Raw genomic sequence first — 13,327 nt, forward strand, 5'->3', positions numbered from 1 at the left:
TAGATAGGAACTACAACAAATTTACAGTTGTCAATTCAATATTTTCACATACTTGAGATGCTGACTCAGCATTGTGGGCCACACTAATGCATTGCATTAATTAATAAATAGTGGGTGAACAGTGCCTTTTAACAAAGGGGGTGTGCTTTGCATGGGTGGATGTGTGCGTGCATATGTGCATGCGCGTGTGTGTACATGTGTGTCTCCAATGTTTTGGTCTGGAACATCTACAGCTTTATAGTGATGTACCGATAAGCGCCAATGACTGCAATTTAGAACTGTATTAGCCCTATACCATGCTTTCATTAAATGAATGACTTGGTTCTAGTTGTCATTTTCTGCAGGTAGTTTATCACCATCCAAACAACGGTCTTTATTCATACTGTCTACTGCTATGCTTAACTTTGCATCAAAAGTGTACAATGTGCCTGGAATCACTTCTCATACAAAGGACTACCTGGTCAAGGGCCTGGTAACTATACATTCATATAATCTCAAATGTCCAGCATGCCCGCATGACTAGTTACGTCTGTGTCTATGCATTCATGCCTGTTTTCTGTTTTGGTTTAGCAGGGCTTTTAAACCATATGTGGAACAACATGGCTAGCTTTTATATTTTGACCTCTCCCTTCCTACCCTGCTCCAAACAAGGCTTAAGTATTTGGTTTGGGGAGGCTGGGAATTTAGCTAAACAAAAAAAAAATCAAAGAGTAGATTACATTGATTTGCTTGCTTTGAGCTTCCTCAATTGTTGTGGAACTTGGTCGGGTGCTAAGTTAAGGCAATGTTTTGAATAATGTTGTCTGTAGTTTTTTCTTATGAAAAAAATTCTGGTTTGTTTCTCTTAACAATATTTAGCTGTTGAACTTGCTTTACATGCTATCAAAGATGTTTGGAAAATCATACTGTGTCCCTATTGGAGTTTCTGCTGTGAACAGTCTCTTACACACAGGCACTTTTTACCTTCATGCCAGGAAGGAATTTTCCTATGTGGATGTGGACGGTTGTTAGAGTTGTTGGTGCTAGAACAAGTGTTGTTGGTGCAAGAAGGGACATGGAGGAAGGAGCTTTAGTATGTGCTTAAGTTTAAGGGTCAAACCATGCATGAAGTAGTATGGTTGAGTTTGAGTTTGGTGATGACTCTTTATGTTTCTTCAGATATGCCAGGAGGCTATGCAACTATAGACAGACACAATTTTAGTAGGGGAGAATGTAATGCACCTAGGCACCACCCATATACACATTCATTTTTGTTGGGTAGGCAATGGGACAGGCATGGTGGATGACATGCTAGGAGATCAACATGGACAGCAATGCAGGTCATAGTGATCTGACTATTCTACCAATAGTACTTGACCACTCAATCATTGCTAAGTACCACTCAACCATTTTGGCAATACCATTTGGCCACCTTCATGCATCAAACCACTTGCTGATAGTCACATAATCAATCGTCTCATATGGACCACACACACAACGCATGACACAAATTGTCTCCATCAATCAACTTTCCATGTCAATCAAAGGAATAGTTTCTTCCCACCTCATACATCATGACCGATTGGCCTCATCCATGTATCAAAGTGGTTGCTCTCCACATGGTTAGATCAAATGCATGCTGCAATTCAGCTTTTAAGGCTGAAATATGTGTCTCATGAGGTCTAGTCAACATGTCATCCACATAAAGAATGAAAACCAAGAGGCTCTTCCTATCTTTGTGGATTAAAGTGTCCTTTCAGTGCTTGAATTACTGAAGCCAAGAGCAATCAAGTATGCATGTATCTTCTCATACCATGCCCCAAGTGCTTGCTTTAAACCATAGAGAGCCTTATGCAAATGGCACACTTTGCTTTCTGACCCTTTTTGAACAAAGCCAGTTGGTTGAGTGACATAAATCTCCTCATGAAGATCACGATTCAGAAAAGTAGTCTTTACATCCAACTGATGCACATGCCAATCATAATGACCAACCAAAACAATGTCACTATGAATGGTGATCATATGTGAAGTGGGTGCAAACATCTTATCATAGTCAATCTCAAGCTGTTGGGCTTACCCTTTGGCAATAAGATGTGCCTTGTAGCAATTAATGCTACCATCAGATTTGCGTTTTAATTTGTAAACCCACTTAGTGCCTATAGCACACTTGCCAACAAAAGCAAGTCACATAATTGCCATGTGCCATTTTTATCAATAGAGGTTAACCTTAATAGTTAGCTGCCATCCAATGTTTGTTTTGTAAAGCATCTTGCAAAGAAATAGGTTCTTTATTGCGTGCAGTAGCTACAAGTGTTTGTGCAACCAAGTTACCTTGTGCATGGTGAGTGCCTGCTCTAGTTCTACCGGGAAGAGGAATGGGTTGCTTGTTTTCCCACAATGTATCTAACAGCCATCTAAGGACTGTTTTAGCTTTCCAAATAGCAGCCCTCTCATCGGCCACTTCATGACCAGCAATGCGTTGAACAATGGGCTGAAAATCAGGTTGCTACTCAACATGTGTTTCATGTTGATTTTGTTGCTGTAAATCCTCAATGGATTGTTGAAATTGACCAAAATCAGCTGCACTTTGCTGAAATAAAGGCAACAAAGTGTCAAACATGTCCATAGCCTTTACGTTGGGCTGATTTTTGCAGTCCATTAAGGGTTGATGTCACAGGTATGTGAAATTTTAAGATGCTTTAATCTTGCCGATAACATTTGATTAAGTGACTAATCAAATGTGCAAGGTTGTTTAGCACATGTGATACACATAGCAGTTATTTTTGGTAACATGCCAAGGACCCTGAGGGTCCAGTGGGTGTCAAAGGCAAAAGTTGTGATAAGTTATGCCAACTAGGCTTTGGGGGTCAATTGGTGTTAGTTTTGACCCTAGCACAGTTGTTGGCCAATAAGTATCAATGGTGACACTAGAGACTAGCATTAATCAATTAATTAATTAATGCCAATCTAAGGGTCGACAGAGGTTGGAGATCACTCCAAGTTGCAAATGGCCTAGCCAATTTAATCATGGACGGGCACATTTAATTTTGGGCAGGGTTAGAAGGGTTGACATTCATTTTCAGGATGATTTAATTCTGGAAATTAATTAAATGGTTGGATAATGCTGAAAAATGGGTTTAGAAGACTGCCACTTGGCAAAATTGCCCATGCATATTGATCAAACGTTTTTGGGGGTTGGTTTTCAGCTGTTCAATTAGTTTACAGCCTGGGAGAGAGAGAGAGTGGGAGTTGCTGGTCCATTTATTGATTAGAGAACAACAATTTGTCGCAGAAACCAACCATCTAGGGGCTTAGTAGGCAAGGGATAGTAGGGAGACACCTTCCAAGGGCTGACAATAGCATTGCTGATCAAGTGACAACAGTTTGGAGGCGGCTTGCTAGTAGGTTACTGCATTAAATGCAAGCTAGAGTAGGTATATTTTAGGGTTTTCTTGCGAAGAAAATCAGATTTCTCTCTCATCTTGGATTTCTCTCACCTTTTGCAGTAATTTCTCAAAAGAACTCAACATTTCTCAGCCATTTCTCAGCAGATCTTAGCCAAACTTGGTGGACAATATGAGGATTTCTATTGTAAACCCTAAATTCTGCAAAAATTTAGGTTTGACAGCCACCATGGGACCCCTGTCAACAGGAATAGGCATTGTACATTGAAATCAACACATGAAATTCATGGAATCGACAGGTATTTCAAATGCCATGTCATTCAATGTAAATTGGGGCAGCATTTGGCTGGTTAGTGGTTCCATTTGTGTGATTCTTGGGTGAAAATTAAGGGGTAATTGGCTGAACTTTCTTGTTAATTGTATGTATAGCAAGGGGCTTTTGGATTAGTAAAGGAGATTGTGGAATCTCAACTTATACAATGTCCATTAGCAATTAAAGATGAAGAAATACCGAAAAGGATGTCAGCTTTGGAGCCAATCGGGTGTCTATTGTCCAAGATTGTTAGGATAATGTGTGTGTTTTATTTTATTCTCAGTTATTAATTGTTGTAATTAAGTGCTTGATCAGGTTTTACCACCTATCCGAGGAGGAAGGCTGGTTTCATGGTTCCATTGCCAAGAATTTCACTCAATCCCTTGATTTGGTGGGCTCGAGGCACTTGATTGCAAGCCAAAGCTTTGTCCTAGTGCTGATTTTTGCTCTCAGCTAAGAAATTACAGCAATATGTCTTGCATTCAGTTTTCCCCTTTTGAGGCATTGTATGGGTATAAGGTTCTCCTCCCTACCATCTGATTCAATGATAAGATCAACCCTTAGAGCAAAGCCGAGTTAGATCGCATACAGGCCCTACTTCAGCAATGCAAAGTGAATCTTCAAAAGGCACAAACTCACAAGAAACTCTATGCTGATGAGAAAAGAAGGCATTTGGAATTCCAAGAAGGGGAGCTGGTCCTCTTGAAAGTGCATAAGTCTCATTACTCCACTCTCAAAGGCGGCAACGATAATAAGTTGGCCCACAGTTTCTATGGCCCCTATTGGATTCTTTGGAGAGTTATTAGAGCTTTCCTCTACCACCAAGATTTACAATGTGTTTTATGTTAGCTAGCTGAAGCCCTTCATTGGCACCTTAGTAGACTATGTGGAAGAACTTCCACCCATAGACGAAGAAGGTATCATTCAATATATCCTTGAGGTAATCATCGGGCAACGAGATAAGCACTTAAGATCTCGATCCATCAAGGAGTATATCATCAAATGGCAAGGTCTATTCTTGGAAGAAGTCTCTTGGCACCTAGCCACTATTGTCAATGTATTTTCTCACCTCCAAGATGCCCAACGAACTAGCCAGTTATGTCCCCTTTTGACCATACCGTGCTTGCAGGTTGCACACTATTTTAGAACAATTTTATACTTGCCCAAATCTCAGCAATGTGCTTCCTACATGGGCTTAAAGTACACATCATAAACTCCGTTTTGACATGCAGCACGTCCCATTTGGAGCAGCCTATCAAAAGTTATAATAATTTTACCTCAGCGCGCTTGTCTTGGATAACATGCTGTCCCTAGTCTTTACCTTGGACACTCACATGGGGAAGAAGGAAATGTAGTGCTTAATCTTGGACAAGGCTGAGACCGTGGATAGCAAGCTGAAAATGTTGTTGTTGGGTAAGAGGTAGGGCCTTCAAGGCATAATGAGATTGAAGATCAGCAAAGTGAAAAGGACTTTGATGACCAATTCAAGAATCAGATGAGGACATTAGCGAATCTCTTTGCTGAATTGGCAAAGGATCCTTAGTTCATGCAATTTTTGAATGCTTTGAAGGATAGCAAGGGTAAGAAGAAGTCATCTTCTATACTTTTGGGACAGCAAGGTGCATTGAAGGAAATGCCAGAACCTTCATTTGAAGCTTCCAAGGAATGCAAATGCAAGGCCATCATGGAGGTGCCCAATGGATTTTGGACAGCCAGGCATGTACGCTATGTTGGGGCAACCGGGATACTTTGGCGATAGCATGATTTTTTATGCTATGGTTGGGATAGGGACCACGTATGGAAATGTATGGCGTAAATGGTGTGCAACAGCAATGCATGGTGTGCAAGGCCCAATGTATTCGGATATGGCTGAAAATATGCAAAATCCTATGTATGGCAGCATTGGCTTGATGCCTGGGGCACAAAATAGTATGGTTGGTAATGCATCTGCACCCCCAAATACTTATAGGGCTCAAGAAATGAATGTTGGTCATGTAAATGCTTTGTTTGGTATTGGTTTTGATGTAAATTCAGCGAATGTACCCTTTTTGCAATAGCAAGTATATGACAACTTGACACCCAAAGGGGTAGCAAAAGACTATGATGAGGGTGAAAAAGCAGTGAAGTTTGATGCAACCTATTCACGAGGAAACTTCATTGAATCCTCGAAGATTCAAAAGGCAGCCACTTTCTTGAAGGGGAATGCATTGCAATGGTGGTCCACTCTTTTGATGCATGGTAGAGCACCGTCAACATGGGTACAATTCAAGCAAATGTTTGCATCGAATTGGTTGACAAGTACCTTTGAGGTGGACATCATGAACACTGGATGCTAAGGAATGTAAGAATTTGGAGCAATATAATAAGAAGTTTTGGGATGCATTGTTGCCTATCATTTCTTATCGTCCTGTACCCTTTCATGGGCAAGAAGTGGAAAAAAATGTTTATGGGCTGCCCCTACCCAAAGGAATCAGGGATTTTTGCATTAAATCGACCGTGTCTAGCATGTCTCAGGTAATAATGAGGGAGTGGTTGAGGAGATTGGGCTTCCTCGCTCGCTTTGCTAGGGATGCCGTCTTAGTCCCTTACAGTTTGCTTTGGTGACACATTCATGGATCCACTGCTTTTTTTACTCTCTTTATTGGATAAGTGGTTGGATTGACACTTCCCAGTGGAGATAAAAGTTTGGGTCAATCTCTTGCGATTGATTCTTGTATGTTCCTCAAGGTTGAAAGATCCAACCTTGAAAGGGCCATGGAGACTTGGAGGCTTTTTGATCTTGCTTTGGGCCCATATATCAATGCACAAAAATCTACTTTGATCAATTGTACAGAGAGGGGCTTGAATAACTTGGGTGGCAAGGGGTGTGGTTCTTCGAAGTGAGATTGCTCGCCACTTGGGTTATCCCATAGGGGTAGATTTGGATCCTTGATCCTTGCTCGATTGGATGTCTTTCCGCATACATGATGAGCTTATGTATTGGACATTTGAAGGTTGGCCTTTGCATGTGTGATTGAAAGTGGCCCAAATAATCATGATTAGCATGATTTCATATTTTTTGCCACCTTCCATGGGCACAAAAGTCATTGCATGAGTTGTATAGCCTATCTACTTCATGCTCTAGAAAAAAATTGATGGAGATCCATTAACAATATGAGCATCACCAAATACCAGTGAGATACGAGTCTAGATACTATTGGTAAACCATCTCATTAGGGATGTATGATAGAATATACACATGAATCTTGATTGGATTGACTTAGGTAGGATTGCCCCACATGTTGTATCCTTGGCATGTATAGTAACCCATCATCCAGTCACATAGCCCATCATTTAGTGCTGCATTCATCCACCCTTGTTATCCCTACATTGGCATTGTATTGTACATCACTTTGCACACTTTGCACTAAATGTCACATTTTACACTTTGCATGGTACACTTTGATACAAGTGTATGAGTAGTTGTATTAATCACTTCAGTCTACAGGTTGTCGTGTCTGCAGATCTCTCTCTCTCTCTTCCCCCCCAGCAATTATATTATATCATGTCAAAATACAAAATGAGTATAAAAAGTCATTGCAAAGAAACAGAAGAAATTGTTGTATGCCAAGGAGCCAAATCCTCCCTAGGGAGAATATCAACTTGCTGAATGAGATCTAACTGCCAATGTAGAGTAAATACCTTTCAGCCTAGCAATATGTCTTTCAACACCAACGGTGTAGTTGAAAACAAATGCATTCGTATGCCAATATCCCAAAAATCTTAGAAAGTGAAACAAGATCTTCATATGTAAAAGCACTGGAGTGGGATATTTTGCCTTAACAAAAACCCAACCAGAAGGACACAACGACTGGGCAATCACAGCTCTCCAAATATTAGATAGGAGGGTTTAGATTTTCCTAGCTAAAGGGCAGGATCTCTCTCTCTCTCTCTTTGATGTTTGGAGAGTTGGACCTCCTTAAAAAGGAGGAAGGGAAGATCATGGAGACCATGCTTGAGAAAGTACAAATTGAAATTAATGAGCTGAAAATATGATGTAGGAGCTTAGTACATGGGCAAATATGGTAAAACCAGCACAAGCTGAAACGGTGAAGAACTCCAAATGGATCCAAGCAGCCAAGAGGACCCCAATGAAGAAGGAAGAGTTTGTGAATGCAACCGTTGAAGAGGAGAAGGAAGGCTAAAGCTCTACATGTTCGGGTTATTGGATGGAAAGAGGGAGATAGTCCTCTAGAAGATGCCAAAGGCATATGTGGGAAAATGGGAGTAGAGGACCCCTCCATGGTGGAACATGCATGGTAGGTAGGTAAAGACTCAACTAAGGACAACAGACCCCTCATCCTCAAATTTTCTGATTTGGAGTCATGACAAGTCTTGTTCTCCAAAAGGAAGGCTCTTAAAGGGAAAAAAGTCTATCTAGAGGATGACCTCACACTAGCCCAGGTAACCCACAGACAAGAATGTGTTGCTCTTGAGTGCTGACCAGAATGCGAGCTCGGAGTGAGTAGAGATAGAGCAAAGAGCTTAGAGAATTGTGTTCGAGTGTACTAGTGTGTTGCACGGTACACAAAGAATAAAAATGTATTTATATGTTAGGGTACAAGTAAAGGGTGTGTTCACACGCGGACAAGGATAACCTTCGCAAAGCATTGGATGTTTGGGCCCTCTTTGGTCAGGCGTCCGCCCTTCGCATCAATGCGTTGAAATCAGCCATTCTCAGCTGCACGGAGTCGGATTTGTAGTCATTAGACTGGTAGGGTATGGTTGTTCCTCCTGGCTCCATTGTCAGACATCTTGGGTATCCTTTGGGTGTTGATGTTCCCCCAAAGCAGCTTCTGCAGTGGATTTCTCAGAAACTGGCGGCTAAGTTTCTGTATTGGAAGTCTCAATCCTGGCCCTTCCATGTTCGCCTCAAAGTGGCCCAGACAATTATGTTGCCAATGCTCACATATTTCTTGCCATTGCTGCCCTGGACTACTAGGACTCTGAATGCTCTTACTCAGTCTATTCGTTTCATGCTATGGAAAAAGGATTCCTTGCATGCAGGTATTTCGTGGATTTCTTGGTCGCATGCTTGCACCCCCAAACGCATGGGTGGAGGGGCTATTTTAGATGCCCAAACTCACATTCTGGCACTCCGTTGGTCTCTTTTCCGCGCCATGTGCTCAGATCATCATCCGTGGGTCGTTATAGCCCGTTATTTCCTTGAGGATCATGGGCTTCTGCATGGCAATACCCAAATCCGGAGTTCTTGGTGGCATGTTCTGGTTCTCCAGTTTTTCTTCATCGCTGCTTACCCATTTGGCATGTTCTTGGAAACTGGTCCTCCAGAAGGCTCAGTGGCATCTAGCGGAGGATCGCTTAGCTACTAATTTGTTTCAATTGGAAGTGTTGGCAGTCTCGCGGTTACTTTCATGGGAAGGTAAACACGAGCTTCGACCACAATTCGACCGGATGGCACGTTTGGGCTTAACTTCAGTCGTGGATGCCACCCTCGCCAGTCGCAATGTGCTAATATCATTTCGTACAGCTAGGAGGCTTTTCAGGATCCCTCGTGGATATAGGCATTTATGGAAACAATTTCTGATGGTGCTTCAGAGTAGACAACCCTTTCCTGCCCTTGCTTCGGATCATCCCTGGCAGGATTGGGACTTTGAAGGCCGGCTGAATTTAGGCAAAGCTTCCGCTAACCAAGTCTATCATCTTCTGATTAAAGATCATCAATGGTTGGTTACAAAAGCGAATACTCTATGGGGATTGCGTAAATCCCGGTCATGGTGGAGGGCAACTGTGATGGAGGGCTGGTTGAACAAGACACCCTTTAAATATAAGGTCTTTCTTTGGAGGGTGATGATTGGTGGTCTTCCGCTTGCTTCAGCTCTTTCCAAGCGACGAATCTCCAACGACAACTGTTTCTTTTGCACCACTAGTGTGGAATCCGCCCGTCACTGATTTGTTTCTTGCCCCATCGCTAAGAAAATCTGGTCAATCTTGTCAGCTGTTTGGCGAGCGGTGGTTGGTTTCTCGCTACGCCCCTTTGATTAGGTTTTTGTGCAGCCCAAATACCTCACTCCGGCACAGCCACATATGAAGCTCCTGTTTCACTTTCTTCGATATTGGGGCTGTTGGCATAACTGGACCATTCGGAATGCTTTTCTTTTTGATTCCGCCTATAATTTTCAGCGGCATATTGCTAGGCTTAAGGGTCTCTTGTATTGGCAACTAGATCTTCTCCAGCATTCTGACATGCTCTCTAGGGAGGACTTACGTCCCTGGCATATGGCAATTTCCTCTGTGTCTTTGCCATGACTTTGTAACTCTTTAGTAGTGGAAGCTTTTCACATGATGGCTTAGTGTCATCATGTATCTTGTAATCAAGTAAACTTGTACTTTTTTTCGTAATTAAGAGAGAGAGAGAGAGAGAGAGAGAGAGAGAGAGAGAGAGAGAGAGAGAGAGAGAGAGAGAGAGAGAGAGAGAGAGAGAGAGAGAGGAGAGCGGCCTTTTACGAAAAAAAAAAAGAGAGGAGAGCGGCCTGCGTTCTTTTCTACTACCCGGGAGCTCTTGGCTCTGCATCTGACCTGATATGGTTCCTTGCACAAAGGAGATGCCCCTTGGTTCTGATTTCCAGCCTGCGTGCAAACGCACCAAGCATACTTTGGAAGCGACAATGGATCATCAGGAATGTTCTTATGCTCAGGTTGTCTCTGATTCTGTGGATTCTCAGGATGTTGACTGGGAGCATTTGCTGGAATTTACCAACACTCTGCTTGGCGATTATGTCCAACATAATCATGAAGCTTTTTCTGACTCTGGAATTGAAGATGTGCTAGAAGCCACGGCGGACCCGAAAAATGTTTTGCGCTCTTTTTCGGTGTTTTATGACTGTGCTATTATACTATTCTTCACTGGCAGGATCCCAGTGCTGTTGAAATTTGAGAAGCACCGTGCTGATCTCCTTTCTAAAGTGCCATTGTTCTTTGATCACCGTTTGGTCCATGTTGTGCCATGGTGCACAATGGTAGATTTTCAGCGCCTGCTTCAATGTGAATGCCCTGTGTGGGTTGAAGTGGAAAATTGTCCGGCTGTCTATTGGCCACTGTTAAAGGATGCCATGGCCGTTGTGGGCACTGTTTTGGTCCCCCCGAGCCTAAGGGCCATGAATCGTAACCGTTTGTTTATGTTATGGGACAATGCTTGGAAAATACCTGCGTGGCTACGTCTTAATTGCTCTGGTATGTATCCTTTGTACTTTCGTTTGAAATGGGGCAACTTTGCAGGACATTGCTTTTCGTGTGGAAAATTGGGGCATTTTATGGCCGAATGCCCAGAGAAGCAACAGACTTTAGATGCTGAGCATGTTGCGCTGCCCATGGAAGATATGGTGTGTGATGCTCTGTCGCAGGATGCCACCCAGCCACCTAAAGTTTTGGATAAAGGTAAACAACATGTTTCGGGTTTGGATTCCCGTGGCAATGATTGGGTGGATGTACGTGCAAAAAAAGGTAAAAGGTTTGATGCTGGCGTGGTGGATACTGGGCCTAATGCTTCACAAGATTCCATGCGTACATATATGTGCCGGAAAGAGATGTTGTCTTCAGAGCATCCTACTCATCCTGTGGTTTCTTCTGCACCTCGGAATCAGTCTACTAGAAAAGTATATTCGGACGGTCCAAAGGGCCCACCTACTAAGTTGGCTTTTGATACTAGAGGTAATTTGATTACCCCATGGGATTGTCGTTATCCCGGCTCCATCCCCAAGACAGTGGATATTCCGTCTACCTCTAAAGCCGGCTATCAGAACTCTTTTGCTGTGTTAGCTGATTTTTTGGATGAGGGAGTTCTTGACATTCTAGCAGAAAAGGTTAAATCGAGGCAAGCTGTGCCTCATTCCTGATTTTCTTTTGAATACACATGAAGATAGCCACGTGGAATGTGTGAGGCATTTGTTCTCGCTATAAGCAACATGCCATGTGGACTGTATTGCATGAGAATCTGTGGGATGTCTTGTGTGCTGTTGAGTACAAGAGTCACGGTGAAGCAGGAAAAGTTGTGGATTGTTATGGGTTTCGCTTGTTTTATGTAGGGACACATGCCATGCATTATTCTGGTGTCCTTATGATTATACATGAGAAATATCAGCCTGTTCTTATTAAAAATGATGTACATGGCCGTTTTGTGGTGATTGAAGTTTTATTTGAAGGAGAGATCTTATGGTTGCTGGGCCGCTATGCTCTGAATGACCCGTTATCCCGCCGGGATCTTTGGAATACTTTGCAGACCTCCTTGTCACTTGGCAGACAGGGTTTTTTGATGGGGGATTTTAATATGTGTGTTGATTCTTCATAGTCCACATCAGAACATTCGGTGATGGGCGCTCCGGAAAGTCGTGTGTGGAATGCTTTTGCTCTTGCTGTACTTAAGCAAGATCTCTGGTCTTGGCTACACCCTTCTTCTACAAGGCTTACTTTCCATTCTGCGCAGTATGCAACTACATGGTCGCGGTTGGACCGCATGTACATCATGCAGGATGATGATTTTCTTCCTGAGATGCTGGAAATGAAAGTGTTGCAGCAATATGCCTTGTCGGACCATTTCCCTCTATTCCTTGAGATACTTGCACAGCCCATTGCACCTTTTAAGCGATTCCTGGATAGATTCCCTTTATGCTTCAACTCCTCTTATTTGAAGCATTCAATCTTTCAGGGCTATATGCAGCAATTGATTGATAGATTTTTATTGGATTTCGCCGCTGAGGGCAGTGCTTCTTTTGAACGATTGCCCTCTAATGTGCAGTGGGTTGCTCGGCAGTATGGGATCCATCATGCCGCTCTTTGTCGGCAGCGTTGGCATGCAACGGAGGACTTACTGGCTTTGGTTCGTTCTTTGCTGGGGGACACTCCAGATGATGTATTCCTACTGTCATTGGCAATGCGTTTGGCTGATCTGATTAAAGAGTTTCAGTTGAAATCTTATCAGCAGGCCAAATTGCAAAATTTGACTGAGAATTTGCAAGACAGTGCTTGTCAGACTCATAAGTTCTTTCGAGCTCTACATGCATCTCCTGCTCGAGAAAGTATGACTAGACTCTAGGATCCAGAAGGTCAAATGGTCATTGATCCCCAGACTATAGTGAATATATGTAGGAATTATTTTCTAGATCTTCTTGGTTCTTCTCCTTCCCCTTCTGACCAAGTTACTTATGCACGTTCAGTTTTCTATGATTTGGTCCTCAATCAGGTTTCACTTTATATGCAAACTACTTTGGAGACAGATATTTGTGAGGTAGAGGTTATGGATGTTCTATTACACCTGCCCAAGGATAAAAGTCCTGGTTGGGATGGTCTCACCAATGAATTCTTTGAGATTTCTGCTACCCAACTGGTGAAACCATTAACGGCTATGTTTCAGTAGGTTTGGGAAACGAGGTTCATGCCTTCCTCATGGAAAGGTCTTATCAAACTGCTTCCAAAAGTCCCTTTGCCGTCAATGTTGAAACATTGGAGACCAATTTCTTTGATGGGTTCGATGTATAAAATCTTTTCCAAAGTGATGGCGAATCGGCTCCATAAGCATCTTCCGGCCATTGTGCATCCTCTTCAATATGGTTTCATTAAGGGCCGAAACATTCTG

At 42.6% G+C, this 13,327-nt stretch overlaps 1 protein-coding gene across 1 annotated transcript in view; it reads left to right on the forward strand.

The window, feature by feature from the left end:
• The window catches only part of LOC148024557 (protein SEMI-ROLLED LEAF 2-like), a 139,620-nt gene that overhangs the window by 113,454 nt on the left and 12,839 nt on the right, over positions 1-13,327 (forward strand). The window contains exon 15 of the mRNA XM_087694188.1: positions 345-472. Within this exon, the coding sequence (XP_087550314.1) occupies positions 345-472 (128 nt within the window). The remainder of the gene's footprint in view (positions 1-344; positions 473-13,327) is intronic.

The sequence above is a fragment of the Lygodium microphyllum genome, chromosome 15 (assembly GCF_053477565.2).
Source record: "Lygodium microphyllum isolate KBCC chromosome 15, Lygodium_microphyllum_v1.1.10, whole genome shotgun sequence".
Lineage (NCBI taxonomy): Eukaryota > Viridiplantae > Streptophyta > Polypodiopsida > Schizaeales > Lygodiaceae > Lygodium > Lygodium microphyllum.